This window comes from Gymnodraco acuticeps, unplaced genomic scaffold (genome assembly GCF_902827175.1).
Source record: "Gymnodraco acuticeps unplaced genomic scaffold, fGymAcu1.1, whole genome shotgun sequence".
In the NCBI taxonomy this organism is placed as follows: domain Eukaryota; kingdom Metazoa; phylum Chordata; class Actinopteri; order Perciformes; family Bathydraconidae; genus Gymnodraco; species Gymnodraco acuticeps.
Genome location: NW_022990947.1, coordinates 1,079,785 through 1,104,223, shown reverse-complemented (window position 1 = coordinate 1,104,223; position 24,439 = coordinate 1,079,785). Strand labels below are relative to the sequence as shown.

Here is a 24,439-nt window from a genome sequence, read left to right as displayed (position 1 = left end):
CAAGGGACCCCAGGAGGCCTGCTGAGCCTCCCTATTTTCTGATTGGCTTAGTCGGCCTTCCCCGCAAGTCTAAGAGCCTGTAATTGGCTGGAATGGGGGAGAAACGTGCACGAGATGGAGATGAAGCACCAGCCATGCCAGGTCTTTCACAGACGCTTTCACATGAGAGGGGGGAGACTAATGTTAGGATTACCATGAGGCCACATGTTGTAGAAGAGCGACTTTTAAATGACTTACTGGACTGATTAAAGAATGTTACTCTTTGAATGTTACTTTATCCTGGTTTTAGAATGAAGAATTATCTAACCCAAAGGCAGAGGGAGGGTTTGAGATGATATGAAGACAAACTTAGGCAATATGTGGAAAATTAGACGACATTGATTTTAAATGGAGCATTTTGAAACGCACATGCACACACACAGACACATTGACTGAACATTTATATTTGTATGTAGATGATATATAGAATATTGTATAGATTTTGATGTACTGACTGAAACTACGGGAAACAATCCTGCATTTCGCTTATATTCAGATAGATGTATTTTATGTTTTTTTTGTAGTTTCATTTAATTCAGATTTATCTGCATAACGCATAACTTATCTGCAATAAATCTAATCCAGAGTATATCTAATGATGCTGTTCCTACTATAAATAAGTGCCAGTGTTTGCACTCTATCCCAGTTTGTCAGTGTTGAAGATTTGCCTGGAGTGGCTAAAAAGTAAATTGTATTTCGAAGTTCTATATATTGTTTTCCCGTAAGTAAAACCTAGAAGAATTTGATATGTTGTAGTTATATGGCTTTACGATTCTCTGTCAACAGACTACACCAGAACTGGGGGGAATTCTGGCAGCGTTGCCCTGAGAAACATAGCCTCCACGTTTAGAGTTGCTGTCTGCCCAGCGAAGTTGTGGAGACGCAGCTCTAAATAGCCAAGGGTGCGGACAGAAAGTTTGGCCTATTTTTAGGGGTTGGACATGACTGGTAGAACTTGTCCGCCAACACCAACTTATTGACAAGGAAGAGTTTTTCACAGTTTTCTGTATAGGCCATATACTAAGAAAATACTTGAAACCTTATTTGATTAAAGTATGACAGCTTGGATGAAAAATGCAGTTTCAACATTTCTATGTAAAAGGTTTTGTTGGGAAGTTCAAGTCAGGTTTAAAGAGGGGGAGTACATTGCAGGGTAAATGTTTCTGTGTTGGTGTGTTACAAACAAGTAGTCTGATGGTGGGAAACCAAAAGTCACACCAACGACTTCTTATTTAATGCATAATTTAGGTTGTTATGGATTTCAAAAGCTTAAAGCTGCTATAATCTAAAACAAATATACAATGGATCAAATGAATCTGTGTTAAGTTGTTGCTTGTGGTGATGACACAGTTGGTTATTACATGACTGTAGTTTCCTTCAGGGATCATTTAGCAGCTAAAGATGTCAATATTTCCCTCAGGAAGCAGTAAAGACCAAATGAAATTGAATATTGGACTTATCGTGTGTTAGGGAACATGACTCCAAATGAATGTTAATGTTGCCTCATATCTGCTGGCTGCGTGCACAACAAATTGTTTGCTAACAATTTCCCCATATCAAATCATGGGTTATGTGTCAGTCTGCGTTTGATGCTTGTTTCTGCTGTCCCAACGTTGCCATAAAAACAATGCAGGTTTAATATTAACACGTTTGAATGTAATCGTATGCAGTTTGATTAATCCCTGTTGGTAAGGGTGTGTAATAGAAATGTTGTGTAAGAACATTCTGGCAAAAGCTTCCGGGAGTAGCAGTCAGGATGATTAATGGTTTAAGTACCCTAGTATTTGTTGGTATTAGTTGGTGTCATGAGTGCTTACATAACTTCTTCTCAAATTGTAAGTGATGTGTGCTGCAGTTGTTTGTAAATCTGCGTTAGATCTACTGTAAGTCTGTATAAAATCATGGCACATTTTAAGAAATCATTTCCAATGTGTTTAACAGAGAGGAGGAATGTTTTATAAAAATGTAAAATAAGCAGTGACTTTTTATCAATGAGATTACTCAAACAGACAAGCATCACATAAACAGAAACATACTCAATGCTTTCAACTTAAAAATGCTGTGCAGTGACAACCTGGCATAGTAATTAATGATGCCCTATCCCGTGTAAGGTTTCACAAACACCAGCTGAAAATAAATGGCATCCACGATTTGTGCAGGGAGAAAGAAAGGAAGGCAGAGTAGTGAGGGAAGGAGGGTTCTTCACATGGGCATGTCATAATGGAGTTCAACTGATAATTATAATAACTGTGTCTCTGTCTCTCTCCAGCATCATGGCGTTCTCTTCCTACTCCTCCAATCTCCTGCTTATTCTCCTAATGTCCTCCCTTGGTTGGCTATCCAGTCCAGGATCTGCATTTCTCACTGACCGGGAACGTCTGACATCATCAGGTAGGTTGCTAGTGTTTCTGTCAGGACTAAAAAACATAAACATATCACTTTTCCGTTTGTTAACCAACTCGTTAAACATTAACAAATGTAATTCAGGTTTTGCAAGCACCACTCTGTTGACACTTGTTATCATGTCTTATGTCAGACATCAAATGCTTTATGCTGTGTTTGCTCAGATATACGTGGAAAGGTTCAGTGTTGAGGAAACGCCGCACTTTCCTGGTTTGGCTTGTCAAACAGGCTTATGATCAATAGAGCCAGGGTAAATATAAGGTTGGCACTTCATTGTCAAAGTCCAGGGACGGGACGACGCAGGATAATCTGAAATAATAAGTTGAAAGAATGATGTGGCTGACAAAGGCCAAACTTAAATTCCACCACAGAAATATAGGTGGCCAAGATGGCAGTCTTTTACCTCAATTGATGATCATAAAGTAGCCTCTAATGGTTGAGGTGAATGTAGCTTGGGTAAAAATGTGCAGACCTGCAAGCCAAGAAGAGTCCTTGTTTATTTTAAGTCTACCTATGCTAGAACATCACATGTTTACAGAATTCATCACAGCAAAGATACAGCAACTCCCAAGAATGGATCAATCCTGCTGTTGACTTTGTCAAAACATGTCTCTCAACCTTTTTGAAAAGATTATGTTGCTGTCTGGCTGCTTGCTTCTGCATTCCTGGGAGTGATAACACTTTGAGTTGAAAACCAACTATATTCTCGTTCTATAGTTCTTTCTTTCCAACTCAAACGCTACAAAATTAAGTTTTGGATTTGTTTCTCTTTCTGTGAAGTTGAGACATTGTACAATATGGCTTACCCCGTGCCCTTGTGACCTTGATTCAGAATCATACATACAATAGTGATAAAACTATACATTTTATTGTCATGTCTACATTATTATCTGTAAAAGTAATGATACATGTGCATTCTGTTCATGGTACTGCAAACATTTGGCAACACAATGAAAGTAGTCCTTGACTGTAGATGTTGGCAAGTTGCTGGTGCATCTGCTCATTGCCAAAGTGAGCCAGAAAACATTAGACAGTGACCTGAGAATGTTCATCTCTGCCTGTCTGGCCTCTGCAGCACCTGTTGACAGAATGTAAAGCTTGCATGTTACCTGGAGACACACTGGGGGAGTTCTGGCTCGGATGGAGGCCCTATATCCACTTGGATTTACTGGTTACCTTCTCATGTACTCGGCACATGTAAATTATTTCTCTGTACCCTCCATTTGTTTTTGTGCTGCATGCGTTTATGTTCTTAAAACATAAAATATGTTTGCATATTTAGTTTTAAGGTAGTATCATTCAATGAGATTAGACAATTTATCTACCTTTTTTTTATGCAGCATAAACAAAATTCTTAATGGACTTGACCTTTTTTAAATTTAGCATTTCAGGTTTAGGGAATATATACACAGGATTATACAAATTGACTGTTGATATCAGAATGTGAAAAGAGACCCATCTTTACTGGTGATGACTGACGAGTAGTAGCGTGGAGCAAGTTGTCATTTTGCTATTTGTTTTCATATTTTCACTGCAGGACAATAAACCCCTTTGTCAGACAAATAGCTTGGCCCTTCATTAGGTCTGTTTTTATTTTTCAATGTGGATTTAGTGAAATCCAGCTGGAAATATTACCACCGGCATCCACTGCAATGCCATCTCATCATCATCTCTTCTCTTGCCAAGTGAAGACCAAGTCCACACGCTTCTGGTTCTCTGTTTATTGGTTGGAGAAAATGCTGACATAATTGTCAGCTATGTGTTGTACCATGGACTCAGATTTAATGCATTTTTTTCTGGTGCCTATCCACAGTTTTTGTAAATGCATTGATCTGGGATTTACCAATTATCATTTGCTGTGAACATATTGTTCTTTCTGCTCTGCTGCTTTTCCAAAGTACAAATAATACTTGTGCCAGTGCTGGTACCAAAGCAGCCAAAAGAAAAATCAATAGTCATGATTAAGGCCATGTTGGTATTCTGACTGCAGAGTAATGACTCTAATTGTTTTTTGGACGTGTATTTTACATTCTTGGTTATTTCTTACAGGTTTGGTTTTGAAAAACAGGCAGAGGAGTAAGGAAAGGTTTTTTTTTGGTGTAGCTGTGTGAGCTAAAACCATCGGAACCAGATTGTCCTGATAAGATACTCCCATCCACATGTAATGACATGGAAAACTAGAGCATCAAGTACATGATTTGTGTAAAAAAAAAGGCACCCACTTATAGCGATATATTATAGAAATATTTTGACAATATTTACACACAAAAGGCTGATTTGAACAGCTACTCCATTACATTTCATGCACTGATGAAAAACAAATGGGTTTGTCTGAACTCTACTGTAAATTCACAAGTAATATCTCACAAAGTTGTGAGCTCCTCCTCTTTGCCCCTGGGTATTTTGACTTTGTATTTGTTCAGTCTGTAGCAAATGTCTTTATCTCTGTGCGTTGACATTACCTTTTATGATAAGCTTTCAGACAGCTGATAGCCAGGTGAGGTTTTGTCTGGTCCCCCTCCTTTCGATCGTTAAAACGATGTCTTCCTCAACAACCGTTAAAACATCTGTACACACAAAGCAGCCCCTGATAGCATGAGCAAACACACACAGCCTGTTCTTTTCTCAAGTTTACCGCTGCATTAACTCCAGTCCTGACACCTTCTTTCTACACTTGAAAACGGTCTATATTTGACCTTTAACTCACTGCTCTTTCTCTTGGAGACGTCTAGTAGGTTGCAGTAATGATACTGTTGAGTAGGTGAGTGACCCTCATCTTCATTGTGCTTTTCTGTTTTTTAAAACCATTTTTTTATTTCACTTGAGGCCCTTATCGAACCTTCTTAATAGGCTGAGGGTTATAGTGTTTCTTCAGCAATTGTATGTCTCTGTTGTAGAGCCAGCCACATAACAAGCCAAGAGAAGACGTTTGGAGATGCTCTCTGTATTTAAAGGCTTACCAAAGTGATTATAGCCAGTGGAAGTTGTTCATCTCTATCTGTCCTCATTCACTCATTTTCTTTTCTTCCCCACAACCTTTCCATAAGGACTTCCTTCTGAGGCCCATAGCTTGATCATGTTAGGCGAGGCTGTGTTCTTGGCCACAGAGGCTGTAACTAACCAGTGGTTAAAGTGCACTTTAACTGGCTTGGACACACAATATACAGTTTCATCTATCTGCTTCAAAGAAAAGCAGTGGGGGTTTTACTCCAAGAAGTGAAGTCGAGGCCTAGTTTTGAATTTGACACACTTTTTAAAAATAGACACATTTAACTAATTCAGCAGGACCGCAATGAGTGATGGAAGTGAGTGGAGCAGAGGCTAACTTATGATCTTATCTTGCAGCTTAACTTCTGATGTCAGTTTCGCCACTCTAACTTGTAAAAAATGGTTACCGGGCATGTTACTCATTTGTGTAGCATGTCTCTACCACCTCAATGTGATGCCACACAGTTGCTGGTTGAATTTAACATGTTGCTTTGTTGAATGTGAAAACTTCCGACACCCGGCTAAAGTGCAGAGGTTAGCAGGGTGCAATATATATATATATATGTATGTATATGATATATACATCTCTCTCTCTCTCTCTCTCTCTCTCTCTCTCTCTCTCTCTCTCTCTCTCTCTCTCTCTCTCTCTCTCTCTCTCTCTCTCTATTTATATATATCTATTTATATATATATATCTATTCATATATATATATATTCATATATATATATATATGTATATATTCATATATATTCATATATATGAATATATATATATATATATATTCATATATATATATATATATTCATATATATGAATATGAATATATATGAATATATATATGAATATATGAATATATATGAATATATGAATATCTAATATATATATCTATATGCCTATCTCCTCCTATATGTCTCTTCTGCTCTATCTATGCTCTCTCTTCTCTATTCTCTGTCTCTCTCTGCATATATCTATATCTATCTGTCTCTATATCATCTGTCTGTCTCTCTCTATATCTCTCTCTCTATCTGTCTCCTCTCTGCCTCGCTCTCTCTCTCTGTCTCTATCTCCTCTCTCTATCTCCGCCTCTCTCTCTCTGTCTCTCTCTCTCTCTCTCCCTCTCTCTCTCTCTGTCTCTCTCTCTCTCTCTCTCTCTGCCTCTGTCTCTCTCTCTGTGTCTCTCTCTCCCTCTGTCTCTCTCTCTCTCTCTCTGTCTCTCTCTCTCTCTCTCTCTCTGCCTCTGTCTCTCTCTGTCTGTGTCTCTCTCTCTATTGTCTGTATCTCTCTCTCTCTCCTCGCCTATGTCTGCTGTTGTGTGTCTCTCCCTCTCCTCTGCTCTGTCTCTCTGTCCCTGTGTGTCCTCTCTCTCTCTCTGTCTGTCTCTCTCTCTCTCTCTCTCTGTATCGTCTCTCTATACTGTATCTATCTCATATGTACTATATCTTATCTATATATATAATATCTCTGAATATGTCTACTCTATATATTCTATCTATTCAATATCATATATGTAGAGAGAGAGAGAGAGAGAACACGAACCTGCTCATTTTATATTACTCTCACTTGGATGTAATATGACATCAAGCCAATACTGTGGGCTATAATGGCATTACAGGAGATTAACATCATTAGTTCAGGCTATTAAATCGCTGGGATAAGAAAAAGCTGGCTGGGTCACTGCGTGGTTAAACCCTTCAGATTATTTTTGTTAGACTTCAAAGTCATGAACACTGGTGGGAATCATGAGGATCAGGTGGAGCAAAAAGTTGTCACTCTGTAGTCCAAATCATTAAGAGGGCAGAAAAAAGCCATATGTTCTGTTGTGCAACTGAGAGGAAAGGCCAAGCTTATTCAAGGAATAGGACAATGGAACTTTGATATTCTTTGTCGGATTTTCTTTTGAAGTAAGATGTCAAGTAAGTTCAGTTTGTGTGGAACTGTGTGTGCATGTTAGCAGTTATTTATATAGCCTGTTTACATTCCCTTGTTTGTATCCTGTTGCAGCCTCTCACCTTTCTCCCCCTCTCTTCTGGCCCACTTCTCGCCCTGCTCTCTCGAGTGCCACATGGCCTTGACTCAACATTTAACCTCTACTCTTAAGTTCAGTTGGAGGGTTACATTTGTTTTTAAGTATTGGTGCATTATGGAATAATTCCATGGAATAGACAAACACCGCTGTCTTCTGCGGACCAATTAACATAATCGTCTTGTGTGTGTTGCAGAATAGTCCATGTGGGTATGTAGATGGGCTGTGGTGCATCAGTGCAGGGAGCAGACTGAAAGACACTTTTACTGTTAGTTTGGCCTGCCAATGTCTCCATCTGGTTAACAGAAATACACAGACAGAATGTGGTTCATCTGGCCCAATGGGCAGAAGTCGCTGCTGTACCAATCAGTATTACCAAATAAGTTTACTTGACTGTTAAAAGTTATTGCCTCTTGCCTACTATTGACTTAATAAATGCCATCTCTGAAAACATTATATTTGTGCCAAAAAACAAAACATTTGCACTTTGTCGTTTAATCTATTAAAAAGCACTTTCTGTTAGGGTTGAATTTAAACTTTGAGACAGCAATTCTGCTTTGAGTGTAATTGTGTTTACACTGTCAGTCAAGAGCAGAGTACAAGCTGTTTGTCGAGCGAGGACAACAGGTTCTACTGTTCAGCAGCCATGTGTTTGTTCTCTTCAAGCAAGCAATTTAGACAACGATATGGTAATCCCACCATTAAGAGGCACTCAAGGTCCACGTATGTCTAGTGGTTTTGTGTTCCATTTTTTGTTTTGTGCGCTTTAAAACATTTTTTATTAAACAGATAAAAACAATACCTAAAAGCGACTCCCTAACTGTTCATACAGTCCCAATATATTAGATCATGTCTTCTGTTTGTTAAATGCTTTGAAAATCAATTTGTAACAAAGTGCTTTACAAATAGGGATACCAACCATACATTTAGCTGCATTTTGCACAAATTGTAGGAAAGGTTGTTACAAAAGTTACACAATGTATCGAGTTGCTGTTGTTAGATCAAGAATTTCCTACCAAAGGAGGTTGGGCTGGCCTTATTGTAGATGCTATAAAATGTTAACAAAAAACTTTATGTCTTTTATAATTGAATGTTAATTACCTGCCATGCCTCGGCTGGTAATTTGGTTTCAGGGCCTAACTCCCCTTATAACCAGTTATCACACCCAGATTCCCAGTGTGTAGTCAAATGTTGCGCTGCAGTGTAGAAATGTTTTGATACATATTGGTAAAGAATATGTATTTTAAGTATAATTTCCATAGCAGTTTTCAATGATTTTGCTGCTGTTTGTGGCATTTATCAATATTACGTTACCATTGACTGTTAGCAGGCTCAATGTCGAGTCAAGGCAACATAATAAAGGAGACGGTAGCCGAAGTAATCAAAAAAAGAATTTAATTAATAATTACCACCATGGTTGAACAAAGGAAATATAAAGTAATGACAGACAAGAACACATACTGCACAGACAGGATCAGCACCAGACAAAGGGGAAGGCAGAATACTTATACATGAGGTAATGACGAGACAAGACACACCTGGGTTAATTACAAATGGGTACACCTGGAGGGGAAACGATAAGGACTACAAAACCATAACAGGAAACTACAGCTAGACATGACACATCACACTAGGAGCCCCTGATCAGGGCACAAACACATAACAATCAATATAATTGTAAGGGACCAAAAATTGAGCCCTGAGGGACGCCAAACACAATTATAGCTGCAACAGATAATAAATCACCTACAGAGACTGTATAATTTCTCTAGCAGAACCAGTTTAAGACAGACTGCCTTGTATCAATCCGGAGTACCCTACAACCAAAACAATTGATGTGCATGGTTATGTATAAAGCTGATCATCTTTAATTGACTTTATGCTCAGACTGTAAAAACATTATGTTTTCATCAAAGGAAATGTATCATTGCCATATTCCTCTCTGTTCCTCCTGCTTACGCCACGTCTCATTTTCCTCTCAGCAGCCTTCTGAAGCGTTACTAACCTCAACACTGGTTTAAATTGGCAAATGAGCTGGAAAGGGTTGTAATTCAAAGCATCATAGCCTCATTTTCCACCCACTCCTCATGAAAGTTGGGAATTTCACAAAGCCGGAACACCTTTCACAAAGGCTTTTTAGTGCTGCTTGCTTGCTGGCCCAAGGGCTGGGAGAGAGTGCTTTATTTAGGCTTTTAGTGGATTTTAAACCTTAATGGCTAAAGCTTGCATTGAGCTGGATAAGTGGTTTCCTAGCTCCTCTGTATGGACTAAGAAAAACAGGACATGAAGCTAAAAGCTGTTTATCAGTCTCAGCTGTACACAGCCCACAAGGATCGACAGCCAGGATGAGCACACACAAAATTAGGCTTCTTCTTCTAGCCAAAGGCTTTTAACTGCTGATTGTCATACTGATATTCTGTACAAACTGTGAAGACCACTGAGACAAATGTAACATTTGTGATATTGGGCTATATAAATAAACATTGATTGATTGATTGATCATTTAATGGCAGCTGGCAGGTAAAGGCAATATTTAGCTTCCAATGACTGAAACTGGTTATAAGGGGAGTTAGGCCCTGAAACCAAATTACCAGCCGAGGCATGGCAGGTAATTCACAATAATCTTCCAAGACATTGCCCTGTGGCTTGTGAGCCAGTTACAACTTGAACAGTTCCACTTTATTTGTAATTTTACAGTAATGTCTTAATAAGGCTTAGCATATCAGTGGAGAAAAGTAAGAGAAGTAGTAGGTAAAGTAAGCTAATAAGAGTGTGAGAGAGAGACACTGTGAGTATGTTGGGAATTGTAGTCTCTACTGGTGTTGCTACTCAAGCTTTCACCTCTACCACTCTTCAGACTAGTCTACAATCCACAGCCATGTTGAAAAACGCGAGCAACTTTTACTTTTTTTAAAAATGACTTTACCTCCTGACCTTTTCCAGCAGGGCCCACATTCTTTATCCAGAGTTTAACTTGCTTTCAGGTCTTTTCCAGCCAGAATAGAACAGCAGCTGTGAGGTGACATCAAAGCGTTTCTTATTGTTTAAAACAATTCAAATAGTTACATTTGCAATTGGAAATTGTTAGATTTAAATAACCAAATGATGAAAGCATCAATATTGATGAATAACACTGTATATGACTAATTAATTCATATTAGAAATGTCAGATTGTGATTGACATTATGCCTGACCTTGAGACATATTTGAAGTTTGATTTTACTTTTTATGTTATCTCTCCTGCTGTCGTTTTAAGCTCTCCTTGCATTCAGAAAGCTCTTTGATGCTAGTAGCTGGAATTTGTTGGATGGGGGAGGGTGGCCAAGTTGAAATAGCAAAGCTCTGGTAACCACGACAGTGTGCAAAAGATGAAGGGAGGGAAGCAATGTGGAGAGCTGAAGGCATAACGCCGTAGTAATTTTGTGAATTATGATGTGACACTCGTCAATGAGAAAGAAAATAAATTCTTTGTTAATAAATTATGCAGTCTGGCTTGCCTGGGGTTGTGCTTGTAAGGGTGTTGTTGTGGTGTCTGCGGATAATAACACAACTGACCAGTAGTGTAGTATTTCATCTTTTTTTTTAAGATGTGGAGATTTTTCTTCTTTTAATTAACTGGAGAAACTATAACATTGCCCCTCTGCATTTGCTCCAGTCTGTCTTTAATTCCTTGCCTTGTGTTGTGAAGCATGTTTATGGTCTGAGCCTGGTCTGTGATTTATGCTGCAGCCAGTGCTGGAAGAGAGGGAGTAGAGCAGAAATCAATGATACCTTCAGTTTCTTATTTATGGTTGCACCAAACCCTGGGACTCTCAGCTGAATGAGAAACTGGCCTCTGGTGGGAGAGGGAGGTAGCTGTGGCTCAGTGATGAGGAGTGACAGGGTGCCGAGTGAAAGGTGGAAAGGGCCGAGTCAGGGCCTCGGGGTGCGGCAGAGGGGAAATTATATAAATTGTGCGTGAATAGATCTAAGGGGTTGTGAAGGAGCAGTGCATTTAATTTAATGTAATGTGTATTATACCCCTTTCAACACCTTTGGTTTACCACTCACATATTTAAAGATAGCAGAAATGTTTTTAGAGGATATAGGATGCAGACTACAAGTATGGCTCAACCCCCTCCAGCAGAAAGTGTCATTCCCTCTGCACATTGCGTGGCTTTTATCAGGGTTGGGTTTTTTTCCTCATTGGTGACTCGCTGCTACAAATGGGACAAAACCTCTGTCAATGAAATATGTAATGCATTGTAACTGACAAACACTCAGAACAAGGTTTGGCACAATGTCTGTAGAACTCAACCTGAACGTTGTATTGACCATCTGTCAGTCCTTCAAGGGTGGGAGGTAAACTTGAGGTGTTATTTTAGGGTTGTCATTTTTCATTTCAGTGTTTCCTCACTCTTATGTTAAGGTTGGGATTGAATTGCAGCTAACTAGGGGGGATAAAGGGTGTTTTGTTTGTATTCATTCTAGTTTGAGTGATGTCAATTAAGGTGCTTTATCAGCCTCATGCAATCTGTGTGTTCCCTCTCTTTACTTTTCTTTGTCCTTGTCTTTCAGCTATCGTTGAACCTTATATCACAGAGTGCATATCGAGTAACCAAGAGACATTCAGATGTTGGTGGAGTCAAGGCGATTTCCACAATCTCTCCTCCCCTGGAGCACTTAAAATCTTCTACCATAAGAAAGCGTGAGTTTGATGGCCAGAGTACCATAGTTAACAGAAGAACAATTAAATAGTAATTTTTAATGTGGCTAACTTTATGTATCTTTGTATGCATATGTGAGACCTATTTATAAAAAAAATTTATTTTCAAAAGAGTTCAGAAAATTAATTTCTTCCTTTGACTTTTCTCTTTTTCCCTCAGATTTGGACCTCATTGGAAAGAGTGTCCAGAGTACATTTATCCTAACAGGGAGTGTTTCTTCGATAGAAACCACACATCCATTTGGACCCTCTACTGCGTGCAGCTGCGCAGCCAAAACAACATCACCTATTTCAATGAGTGTTTTAATGTGGAGAATATCGGTTAGTAACAGACATTTGTACATACATCAAGATTTTTGCAATTTATCAAATTAATTATGGGCATTTTGCATTGCACTCATTGTGGTATATGGTCAAGCTTAATTTAGTTCCTCAACATATAGGGGAAGCTGTTCTGAAAACAGTACAGATTGCTGTGTTGTTGGATAGCCGAAATGTGGTGTTTCTAAGATGAAAGACTTTACACAATGCTTCAAAGAAATGGCACGTGCTGCTGCATATCACCTAATCCAGCAAATGTCACATGCTTGTCAAGTGACAGATAAACATTATTTACACAACATATGGTTTGATGTCTGACCGGGACTGTGAAAGATACTGCAGGATGATGTACTATCAAATGGCACATGTCCGTGAAAAATTTTGTTTATTACCTTTCCCAATGTGCGGAAATTATCAGCATGTTTTAATCGATAACATTTAGATGTTGTCTTCCACTGAAGCAAAGCTGCAATTGATGGTTGGCCTGTCCTTTCACACAGCACTGTGTGTGTGTGTCCACAATCACTTATTTCAACAGCTACCATTTTGAGTGCTATATATATATTTGCTGCATATATATATAGATATATATATATATATATATATATATATATATATAGCAGAAGGTCATTCTGAATCTTTTTGGTAAACCCTCAGACAAAAATGTCTCGTTTGACCTAGTTATCGCTTTGTATTGGGCAACTTTCCATTGAATTTACTAATAATAAAAAAATAAAAAATCTTGTTCTCAATCGTCATGAAATTTAGGTTGGATCCTTTTAATTTGAATTACTTTGTGGCTTTACCTCTAGTTCCATATACGAGACCGTCTTGAGTTTTTAATCCCGACAACTGCTAAGGCAAAAAAGATCATAGATGTTCATCTTTTTATCTTATTGAACACTGCAGTACTGTGGAGTATAAAAAAAGGTATTGTTTTCATTTGAACAATTCATTCATGAATGTTAAACCATTGAGAACCAGTTAGTTTGTTTGTTGCAATTTTAACTTGCATTGACTCTGCTAGCACATAAACATATATATATATATATATATATAGACAGTGTAGGTGACCTCTACTATAAACTGTATATTTTTAAATCAATTTCTATAAATCACATCTTTTTTATTCTGAACTTTTGCTCTTTTCCTGGCAGTACGCCCTGACCCGCCAATTTCTCTAAACTGGACCCTGCTGAATGTAAGTCCCTCGGGGCTTAGTTATGATGTCATGGTCAACTGGGAATCCCCACCCTCTGCAGACATCAAGACGGGCTGGATGCGCATTGAGTACGAGATTCAGTACAGAGAGAAAAATAGCACCGAATGGGAAGCAGTAAGTATTTTCTTTACTCTTAAATTCTCTCTCTTCTATTTCTTAGAAACACACAGACAAAATTGCATGTTTAGAGACATGTAAACACATATTCAAAATAAAAAAAAGACCTGCATGCACATGCATAAGCTGAAACAAATGCAAACACTCATGCACCCTCTTTAAATTAGATTGTAGGTAGGCTAGTGTCCTGTTTCCTTTCCCCTCCCCCATGAACACTTCTAAAATGTAGTGGAAGCCAGAGCAAGGCCCTCTGGGAAAACACAGCCTCTCTGTAGGAAGTGAAGGGAGGGATCTGTAGGTCAGAGGCCATGGGACCATGTACAGGCACATATTCATTAACGCCCTGCCAGTCCAGCAAATGTAGACTTGGAAACCGTTTTTAAGCCCTCTATCATAACAGTATGTCCTCGTTCTAATGTGTCGAAAATGTCAACAATTGCCCCTTTGGAGAGGGCTCTATTACATTGACAAAAAATAAACATTGCCCTCTTGTCTATGAAAGAGAGTTAAATCCTTTTTCTCATAAATTAAGTATCACTTAATTTTTCACTTTTAATTAATTATTTGTATATATATATTCTCTCTCTCTCCTTTTCCCATATTCCAGTTGGAGATGCAGCCGCACACCAAGCAGACAATCTTCGGTCTGCACATAGGAAAAGAATACCAAGTGCACATCCGCTGCAGGATGCTTGCCTTCATTAGGTTTGGGGAGTTCAGCGACTCCATCTTCATTCAAGTGACTGAGATTTCCACCAAAGGTTAGATCAGCTATCAATAATTTGGTTTATTGTGATAAAATAAATATGGCCAGGTACTTCGTTCAGTTTGGACGGAAAGGGTGCATATCCTCAAATCACAAGGAACATGGTAGCTGTGGTGGTGATGACAATGATGAAAAGGGCTCCTGTTAATGTTGTCTTGTAGATTCTACTTTCCCGCTCACACTGGTTCTTGTTTTCGGCGTTGTGGGCGTCCTCATCCTCATCATGCTAATTGTCGTCTCTCAGCAGCACAGGTAGGAATATACTCTCTCACTCTTTCATTCATGTACAACAATAGTGTCCAACATATACAACACCAACTGAGATTGTGGGACACACACAAACACACACACTAAGACTGACGTGTGAACAGATTATTTTCATTATGTGTTCCTTCGCTGACTGCCTTTACAGATTTATGATGATTCTGTTGCCCCCTGTTCCTGCACCCAAAATTAAAGGCATCGATCCAGAGCTGTTAAAGGTACATTTATGTCTTTTGTTGTTATTCTTCCATGCCTCTGATGAAAAATGTACGCTGATATGTACGTAAAATTGCAGAACTTGAGATGCCAAAGATGCTGTAATTCAAAACAGTGTCACCATTTCATAGTTTATCCACCAGAGAGAGCAGAGAGCATGGCCAAGATTACATTTGAACTTCAAAACATCCTATTTTGTACATATCTTCTATCAGATTCATGTTATGTATTTATTTTACAAACCAAATATCAACATATAACTCTCCTATATAAGGTCCTATGTCATGGCCAATTGTTATTGATTATAATTCCATTGTTGAGGTCCATTTGGGTATGGTCACGTCACTGTACCCAGGAAGAAAAAGAGAAATCTCCAACGAGGCGTTCTGGGGCAGCATAGACAGGTATTTTCTGTGTTAGAGTTTTACTCGCTACAGGGTGTACTTTGAGGGTTTGTGACCAGTACTCAAGTTGTAAAAAAAAATCAGGGGGGATGGTGGATTTTATCATATGGGGACATAATTTGTGCTGATAACCCGCCGAGGGTAACCTACCAGCATAAAGATAATTACTCCTAAAACAACATACATGTTATGGATGTTCAGATACTCCTTTCATTGCTCTTGACCAAGTCACCTCAGAATTAGAGTAGAATAACATTTAGGGTCAAATGCAGAGGACAATTAGGGCAAAATATTTTTTTCACTTTAATTTAAAGGGGGGGAAGGGAATACAAAAATGTGGTTATAATGAAGTATATGGTACAAATCTTGTAGGTTAACAGTCCCTCATTTATTATTCAGATGGATCAACTGATTATACTAATAATAAAGTCAAAATAGTTTTTAGAATATTGAATTATAGTGTATTTTTTCAAAAAAGCAGTTACTGGTACGATCAAAACTGGTATCTAAAGGGTTACATTTGTATCGTAATTAATTAAATCATTATGTAAATTCTTCATGACATTTTTTAGGAACAGGGCATTAAGTGCAAATTGAATTTGTTTACGAAATATGAAAATATATTAAAAGATTATACAGATAATACAAAATAGGACCAATGTTGTCAATGGCTGCCTACTCCACTCTCCCCCATCTCATAGAAGTTTCCAAAGATTTTCATAATCATGTTTTTTGGTCTCAATTGTTCTGGCTCTTGCTTTCGGATTGTTAGCTAAGCAATGGCTTTGAAGCCAAGTCTTGACGTATACCTCAGGTCTGAACTTGTTCAGTGGAGGGCCAACACACTTGATGAAAAGCAACCTGACATGCTTTTTACCTCTAGGGAGCTTCTAGTTGTGGTTAAAATGTGCATCTGACTAAATCCATGTTCACACTCAGCTGTGGAGATGACCAGAGTGTTCACTGCTTGAAGGAGGGGTTTCAGCTCTTCTGGTGCTGGTGGTATCATTTCATCAACAGTTTTGAGTCTTACCAGCTAGCTAACACGAGAGAAAAACGTAGCTAAACTCCAAACTAAGTTGTTATTGCTGCTTATGTCCATAGTTTCCACCTTTGGTGACTAAAGTAGTGAGTAATGACTAAGATTACTGACACTTGACTTAACGGAAATGTTATTTTTAGTATTTTTAAATATGAAGTCCCTCAGATCGCGTTGTCCTCCTGGTTGCTTGGCCATTGTGATGACCGTTACCTGCACTTCTGGCATCGATCAAACAGGCGCATCACGGCGCTCTGGCGCCCTCTAGGGCACTCGCATAGTATAGCGTCAGTGACTCGGTAAAAATGTAATTGCGTGTGTGCGTGCTCCCTCGCTCACAGTATTTTACTCAAAATGCGCACAATTAATGTTGAAATAGCAGTAATACCAGTGCCACGTTAATTGATAAAATTACATAAGGGATGGAAAGGGGGGATGGCAGTTTTTGAAGGGGGATGATTTTGACCGTTTTTATTTCAGGGGGGATGCCATCCCCCCTCAACTCGAGTACTGTTTGTGACTCTGCAGACCGTTTACATGCAGAAAAACCTTCATAACACACAAGGGGACGGGTAATAACCGGAAAAGCATGACATGGGACCTTTAAATCCAATACCTGTCAGGCCCTAATACATATATTATACATGCTATTGTACTACTGTATCGTACAAAAAATGAAGTGCTAACAAAAGATTAACCATCAATAATTCACGGTAGCCAAGATGTAAACAATTTTTAAATTACATTTCAATTGTTATTTTGATTAAAAACAGAAACTCTTGGGCGTTCATTTGGCTATGGCATGTTAAGCCTCGTAATCATCACACCACCCACTGTCCCTCTCCAAATCACTGCATGTTTAACATCTTTGTCCGCGATTAAATGAAAGTAGAAATATCCATAAGCAAACAGGCACCCTTGTTTTGTGTACGTAAACACAGGCACCACAGAGGGATAATACAATGTGAAGAGGGTCTTGGTTCAGCATTTTGTTGTGGGTGTATTATTGTCAGATGATGTGGGATGCCTTTAACAGGCAGCCTGTGTGCTCTTTACAAAACAACCTTGCCCCCAGACCACAGAAAAAAAAGTCCTGATGGGAATAAACACAGTTATAATGCTGCTATTTCATGCTCAGATAAAGATGAAACACAAAGCATGTTGTGTTTGCAGATGATACTTTAACACAGTAACATGTCATAATATCACAGTGCTGTGCATAGAACCGGAATAGGTAGGACTTCTACCAAAACATGACTTTCTGCATCCAAACACTAACAAACAAATGTGTGCACAAGCAGAAAGGGAAGCTGGACGAGCTGAATTTCATCCTGAGTGGTGGAGGTATGGGTGGCCTGCCCACTTATGCACAAGATTTCTACCAAGATGAGCCATGGGTGGAGTTCATTGAGGTGGATGCTGAGGATGCAGATACTGGAGAGAAGGAGGAGAACCAGGGCTCAGACACCCAGAGGCTCCTGGGCCTGTGTCACCCTGCCAGCCACCACATGCACACAGGCTGCTCCAATGGCGTCAGGTACTGCACACACTCTGCTGTAAATGCTGTGTTTACATGCTTTCAGATGGCTTTACAAATGTACATCTTATCTCCGTTTCCACCTTTTCCCCTTGCCTCTAGCTTCCCTGATGATGACTCAGGCCGGGCCAGCTGTTATGACCCAGATCTACCTGAACAAGACCCCCTAATGTTGATGGCCACCCTTCTGTCAGGCCAAACCGAGGACGAAGAAACCTCATTCAATGTTGTAGAAAGAGCCCCAGCCCCGGAGAGAGGCGAAAGGCCCCTTGTCCAAACCCAAACTGGAGGGCCCCAGACTTGGGTCAACACAGACTTTTATGCGCAAGTCAGTAATGTAATGCCCTCCGGGGGTGTGGTACTGTCTCCTGGCCAGCAACTCAGAATCCAGGAGAGCACATCAGCCACAGAGGAGGAAACGCAGAAGAAGGGGAAAAGCAGCGAGGACACTGAGGACAAAAGGCAGAAGGAGCTGCAGTTTCAGATGCTGATGGTGGATCCTGAAGGCAGTGGCTACACCACAGAGAGCATCGCAAGACAAATAAGCACTCCCCCCGCCCCCCCCATGCCTGGCGAGGGTTATCAAACCATACAGCCTCAGCCGGTGGAGACCAAACCTGCAGCCATGGCAGAGGATAATCAATCGCCTTACATTCTTCCTGACTCTTCCCAATCCCAGTTCTTTGCCCCTGTTGCAGACTACACAGTGGTACAGGAGGTGGACAATCAACACAGTCTCCTCCTCAAACCCCCCGCCCGCCAGTCTCCCCCTCCCTGCATGCCACAGCACCCCCTCAAGGCCCTACCTGCCATGCCCATGGGGTACATCACCCCAGACCTTCTAGGAAACCTGGCACCATGATATGTCAATGCCATTGGGCCTTTTAAGAGTAAGGTTGATCGAGCAGTCAAAAAAGCGGGTTTCTACCTAATTCTGTCTGGAAACCAAATATTTCACTGCACACATTGTGAGAGAGAGTGTACAGGTTTTTGTTTTTTAAAGGTTGCTTAAAGGGAGACATGGAAAGCTACCAAGCTGTAATCTTGACTCTTATACATCTGCTACATCATTTAATTTGATGCAGAGATAAGTTAACACGACAAACCGAATTGACAGCTTGTTCTATTTGTAGAGATCCATGCCTAAGACATACACAGATAATAGGCTGAGACTGATTGTAATGAGTCACAAAGCATTAGCTTACTGCTCAACTACCTGGGATCACATCACATCGCTGGCTAATCGCGTTGAGAGCAATGCCGTCAGTTTATGATTTATCGGAGGAAGACAAGCACATTCTAGGCATGTATTTTCACACTACACCAACGAGAAAGAGGCCTCTTGCTGGCAGAGATATAATGCTGCTAAATGCGGCTTTTTTGTATTCATAAATACTTACTTTCTTATCTCATCACGTCATCTTATTATGAGGAAAATCATCCCTAAAAACAGTCCAAAACACTACTATGCAGTTACCTTGCATTCCTAACATGTATTTAAAAGTATGCTTTTCATATATTTCAAATAATACTTGGCCAAACATAGATGATATGATGTCAGGTATGTTTCTCTATTTTTCTAAAGCCACAATAGAGTTTAATATAAGAAATACTTTAAAAATATATATATACAGTACATGTGTGCCAACACAAGTTACAAGTTGTTGTGATAAACAATTGTATCTCTATTTGTTTGTTGGGGATAATGAAAGGCAATCTGGCAATGAAGGAAACCATTAATTGATGTAGAAGTAGTGGTGACAAATAAAGGGAATACAACATTTTATTCATTCCCAGACTGAATGTCAAAGTCCCAGCGTGGAATAGTTTATTCAATTTTATCTGGACATGGATACTCGGAACAGGACACCAACAGCGCTGAACAGAATCGTTTTTAAGCAGGAGGAAGGATTTATTCAAAATTATTAAACGCTGTAAACAATGCTGTAGTAAATTGAGCACCACCAAGTGCCTTGCTCAAGGGCACTTTGAAATACAGGGGAGGGTTCACACTCAGACAGCCGTTCTGAGAAACATGATATTGCATTTCATTCTGCGGCAGCCAAGTCTCACCTTTTGAACCAGCACTCACTCATTATTACCTTAACTAAAACGTTAATGAGCAAGCTTCCTACTTGGGAGTTGTATTCTTCTCATGTTGCATTGTTATTGCAGAGACAGCAACTGGGACTAGTTGAGAGGCTGTGGAAGTATGTAATAGCCGTAATCAGCTAATATCGTATACATATTACCTGCCAAGCTGTGCCTGTTATTGGCTTGCCATTTCTGTGCTTAGCAGTGCATAAGTAGTTTGGATGTGTGCATTCATGTGTTGCATGGCAAGTGCTGTTATGTATAGGTGAATTGGTATAAATCCACTCTGTGCACAAATTCACCAATAAAAAACGACACATGCATGAACACAGTAACGTGCATGCATACACACTATATCAATACTTTTGCCTTAATCGTTATGTAATGTTGCCTTCCTGACATACTCATATACATAAAAATGACGAGCTGAAAATGGTCGGTTAAAATTATTTTCTGAGGCCACTAAAACCGTAATTTGCACATGTCCAATTATTCTCAATTTCCAAACCAAAAATGATGATCAGGGCTATAATTCTGCAAGACTAAGAGTTCCAATTTCTGGTTGGAAAAAGTGAGAATTATAGATGTAAATATTTCTCGGGGGAACGTGAATCATTTGTTTGTGATTCCTAGTCATGTTGCCTCGTACTTTTTGTCAGAAAAAACAAATGTAGGTCAAAAACAAGGGCATCTATTGCTAAATCATGTATTAAGTAACATTAGCTTGTAGTGTAAACTGGCCCTTTAATCTATTGAAAATGTGAACTTTTTATAATGGCCTGTGTCTGTGAGAGGGTAGTAGAGGAAACCTATTGTCAAAGTTGTATGCTCCTCATATATGTTCATCCTATAACTTCTTTCAAAAAGATTGACAATATACCTATGACAAACACAGCAGCATAGCATAATGTATACAATAAGCTTTCTAATAGAGGTTCTCTATGGCAACACAATGAATGTTCATTACAGCGAGTCTATTGTTATTGTATAGCATCAGGGCAGCCTCCAAATGAGCACATCACAACAGAACATACTTCAGCGTGCAAAGGAAACACATCCTGCCTTTGAGTGACATTATTTTCGGAATCATCCTTGAGATAAGCAGGCAAAGCAGTCTGAATAGGTATTTTGTATCAGACAATCTCATAATGAAGAGAAAGAAAAGCAAGAGCCATCCAATTACATATTTTTGTCTCAACTGTGAATATTATCGACATTTGTCTTTCGTTCCCTCTGTCGGTCTCTCGGAGCTCGGTGTTCTGCTGTTGCTGCCTTTAGTGCTGATGATACCAGCAAGTCATTGCTGTTGCAAAAATGTCTTAATATATTTACTAGTGCTGTAAATTTACAAGTATATCTTTTTTATGTCATTGATGTTACTAATCATAATATATTGCAGCTCGGTACATGTATTTTTCCTGCTTTTAGCCTTACGTTGGTTGGGAAGGGATTATTCAAGAGAGCAACGATGTCTGTACTGTGTGAATGTTTGGTGAGAAAGACAGAGGATGATACTGAAACCGGTCTCTTGTTTGGGAGCAACGGGAAGATAGTATTTGCTTTAGTTAATTGTTCAGTTAACAGCAGTAACGCTATATCAGTTTTGCCCCAAGTAAATATGTTATACAGTCACTAATGATGCTCATCTAACTTTGACAGTGTTCACACAGCCATCCAAAGATCCCCTTAATGCCCTCTGTGTATATGAAGGAAGAACGGTTAAAGGGAAAAGCACTGTTTTAGTTTTACCGTGGTGATGTGTGCAAACTGGAATGCAATTACGATATCAAGGAAAATCTGTAAAAACAAAATGTTTGATCACCGAGTGTTTTTTAAAGGTTACAGTGAGGAAGATGAATCTGCAGGTGCTTTATATGTTCAGGCTTACTGTACTGGTGTTTACCACATTGTGTCTGCAATATCTTTCTTTTCTTTTTTTGCCAGTTCACAATAAGCTTATTCTTAATGTAGTGTAAAGGTTTGCAACTCTCATTTCAAGCTTATAAATGTTAAAGACACTTTACAGCAAGCACTTTGTACACACACACACATATATAAATATATATATATATCCTGTTTAAAATAGTACTCAGATGTTTGTATTTTGGACTAAATCAAGTATATGAATAGCCTTTTATTTTAAAATAGCATTATTATTTTTATTTAGCACAATGATCAGACAATTTTAATATTGTTAAGCTTCAGTTTTGTCCTACAGATTTGATGTTTATGGGACATATTTTACACTACCAGATTCATGGAATGATGTACTGTAATGGAGTATTTAATGTTTCCGATTGGATTATGGATACATAAAGCAGATAGATGTAGTATTTTATGAAGTCGTATACAAATATAGGCAACGTGAAATGGTTCAACTGTAACTCTTACAGTTCTCTTACTATGTGATTTGAGTGATTTCATCATTAAAAAGTCAATTTGAAGGTGCTACAATGTTTTATAATGATGTGTTTTGATATCCATCTTTTTTGCTTTGCACAGGCTCAAGGTTGGCTTTTGTCGATCTGTTAAGCCTGTAAGTAATCTTGAGCTGGAATTTGTGCTGGTTGTATCTTCTTCTTTTTTTTTTTATCACAGAGCGTCTCGCTTGACATTTTTCAGATTGTTGGGAAAATAGTTTAATTCTTGACCTAAGTAAAGCATCAGACTTTATTCAGTGGCTCCACTCGATATTACTTTCCATGTGTTATTTATCTATCTGCGAGACCTTAGATCCTCCCACCACCTAATCTGACCACGGTGGAGGGGCAGCATGAGTAATGTGTGCACTGTTATTCTCTGACATGTGTCACGACTTGTCAAACTGGAGATATTCGAACTATTCTACTTGTCAGAATCAGAAACAGCTGCATTGCAGATGCATTTCATAGCATATGTAGAAAACTGAACACCATGATTCGTCATTTTACTTTAGCTTCATAATCGATAGGACTTTGCCCCCCCCGTCCATCCAACCCCCGACTTTGGAGCCACTGTCTTTATCTGTAAGCTGCTGTTTTACTGAAGGCCAAAATGTGTTGATCTTGATGAGCCTTTCTGGTGTTGTATGTGTGATCGATGAGCCTTCAAAAATATACACAATAAATGTATAGACAGCCTCTAAATCAAATTGTGCATGTTTTTTTTTTTTGTAATAAGTTGTCCAAAGAAATAAAATAAAGCATTTCAATGTTACGTTTTACATTTCTAATTATGCATTCAAAATATTTTTGAATGTGTTTTTGAAAACACCCCTTAAAATGTCCCCGGTATTATATTTGGCCAATCATTAATTATCAGTGTTGGTAAAGCAAAAGTAAATGAAACAAATTAGATTTTCTCTTAGATTCCAAAATCATGTTACTGGTTGTAATTTACAACATAATGTTATCAAGGATTCAATTTAAAATGTTACACTCCAAACTCTATTTAAAAAAACCTCCTTAACTCAATGCCAACTGTGTCATTAAAAGTACACGAGCAGCATGCACAGCAAAGGTCAGCTCAGATCAGCACTCAGTGGAGGAAGAGGATGTTAATGAAGAAAATATACAGACCAATGTGGATGGCAAATTATATTTGTGTGTCTGTGAGAGAAGAATAAGCGTTTTATGCATGCATGTGTGGTGATGGTAGGGTGGACAATGTGTACTTGTTTGTGAGCAACACAGGGCCACTGTGTGAGTGAGTCCATAAGTGTGATTCTCTCTCTCTCTGCCTCTGCCTCTGCCTCTGCCTCTGCCTCTCTCTCTCTCTCTGCCTCTCTCTCTCTCTCTCTCTGCCTCTCTCTGCCTGCTGCTGGAGTAAGTGGAGAGGAAATGGCTGCAGAAACAGTTGTGCATCGGAGGAAAGCATATTGGACAATTAAGACAGAGGCTGAGTATTGCCCTGCTCTGTGTGGGGCTGATTGAATCAGAGACAGACACTCACAGCTCTTCGTCTCAGGACATTGCAGGTAATTACCCATAAGTCACTGTTCCCCTGTATTGGATCTTCAGCCCAATTACGCCCACACAGTTAGTCCACCTCGGCTTCATTTATTACCTCTGGATGCTTGTTGACCTTTTCAGACACACAGTCAGACAGGCAATTCAGATACATTACACAGAGGACAGGGTGTTTCACCTTAAGACCTGAAGACATGTTCACAGGCTGCAAGCTGTATGCTGATACCATTATATAAGTGTTGCAAAATGAGGTTAAGATGCTTCTCTTGTTGGTGGCACATTAGAAAAAAAACACAAACAAATAATACCACAACAACAAACCAATTGGACCATTTCATTTGAAAAGAAAAAGA

At 39.1% G+C, this 24,439-nt stretch overlaps 1 protein-coding gene across 1 annotated transcript in view; it reads left to right on the top strand.

Moving 5' to 3' along the window:
• ghra (growth hormone receptor a) overlaps positions 1 to 23,334 on the top strand; it is a 35,578-nt gene extending 12,244 nt beyond the window's left edge. The window contains exons 2-10 of the mRNA XM_034234924.1: positions 2,309 to 2,430; positions 12,012 to 12,141; positions 12,320 to 12,480; positions 13,638 to 13,816; positions 14,427 to 14,580; positions 14,747 to 14,837; positions 14,998 to 15,067; positions 17,810 to 18,045; positions 18,148 to 23,334. Coding sequence (XP_034090815.1) covers positions 2,313 to 2,430; positions 12,012 to 12,141; positions 12,320 to 12,480; positions 13,638 to 13,816; positions 14,427 to 14,580; positions 14,747 to 14,837; positions 14,998 to 15,067; positions 17,810 to 18,045; positions 18,148 to 18,907 — 1,899 coding nt within the window. The 5' untranslated portion in view covers positions 2,309 to 2,312 and the 3' untranslated portion in view covers positions 18,908 to 23,334. The remainder of the gene's footprint in view (positions 1 to 2,308; positions 2,431 to 12,011; positions 12,142 to 12,319; positions 12,481 to 13,637; positions 13,817 to 14,426; positions 14,581 to 14,746; positions 14,838 to 14,997; positions 15,068 to 17,809; positions 18,046 to 18,147) is intronic.
• The last annotated feature ends 1,105 nt before the right edge of the window (positions 23,335 to 24,439 follow it).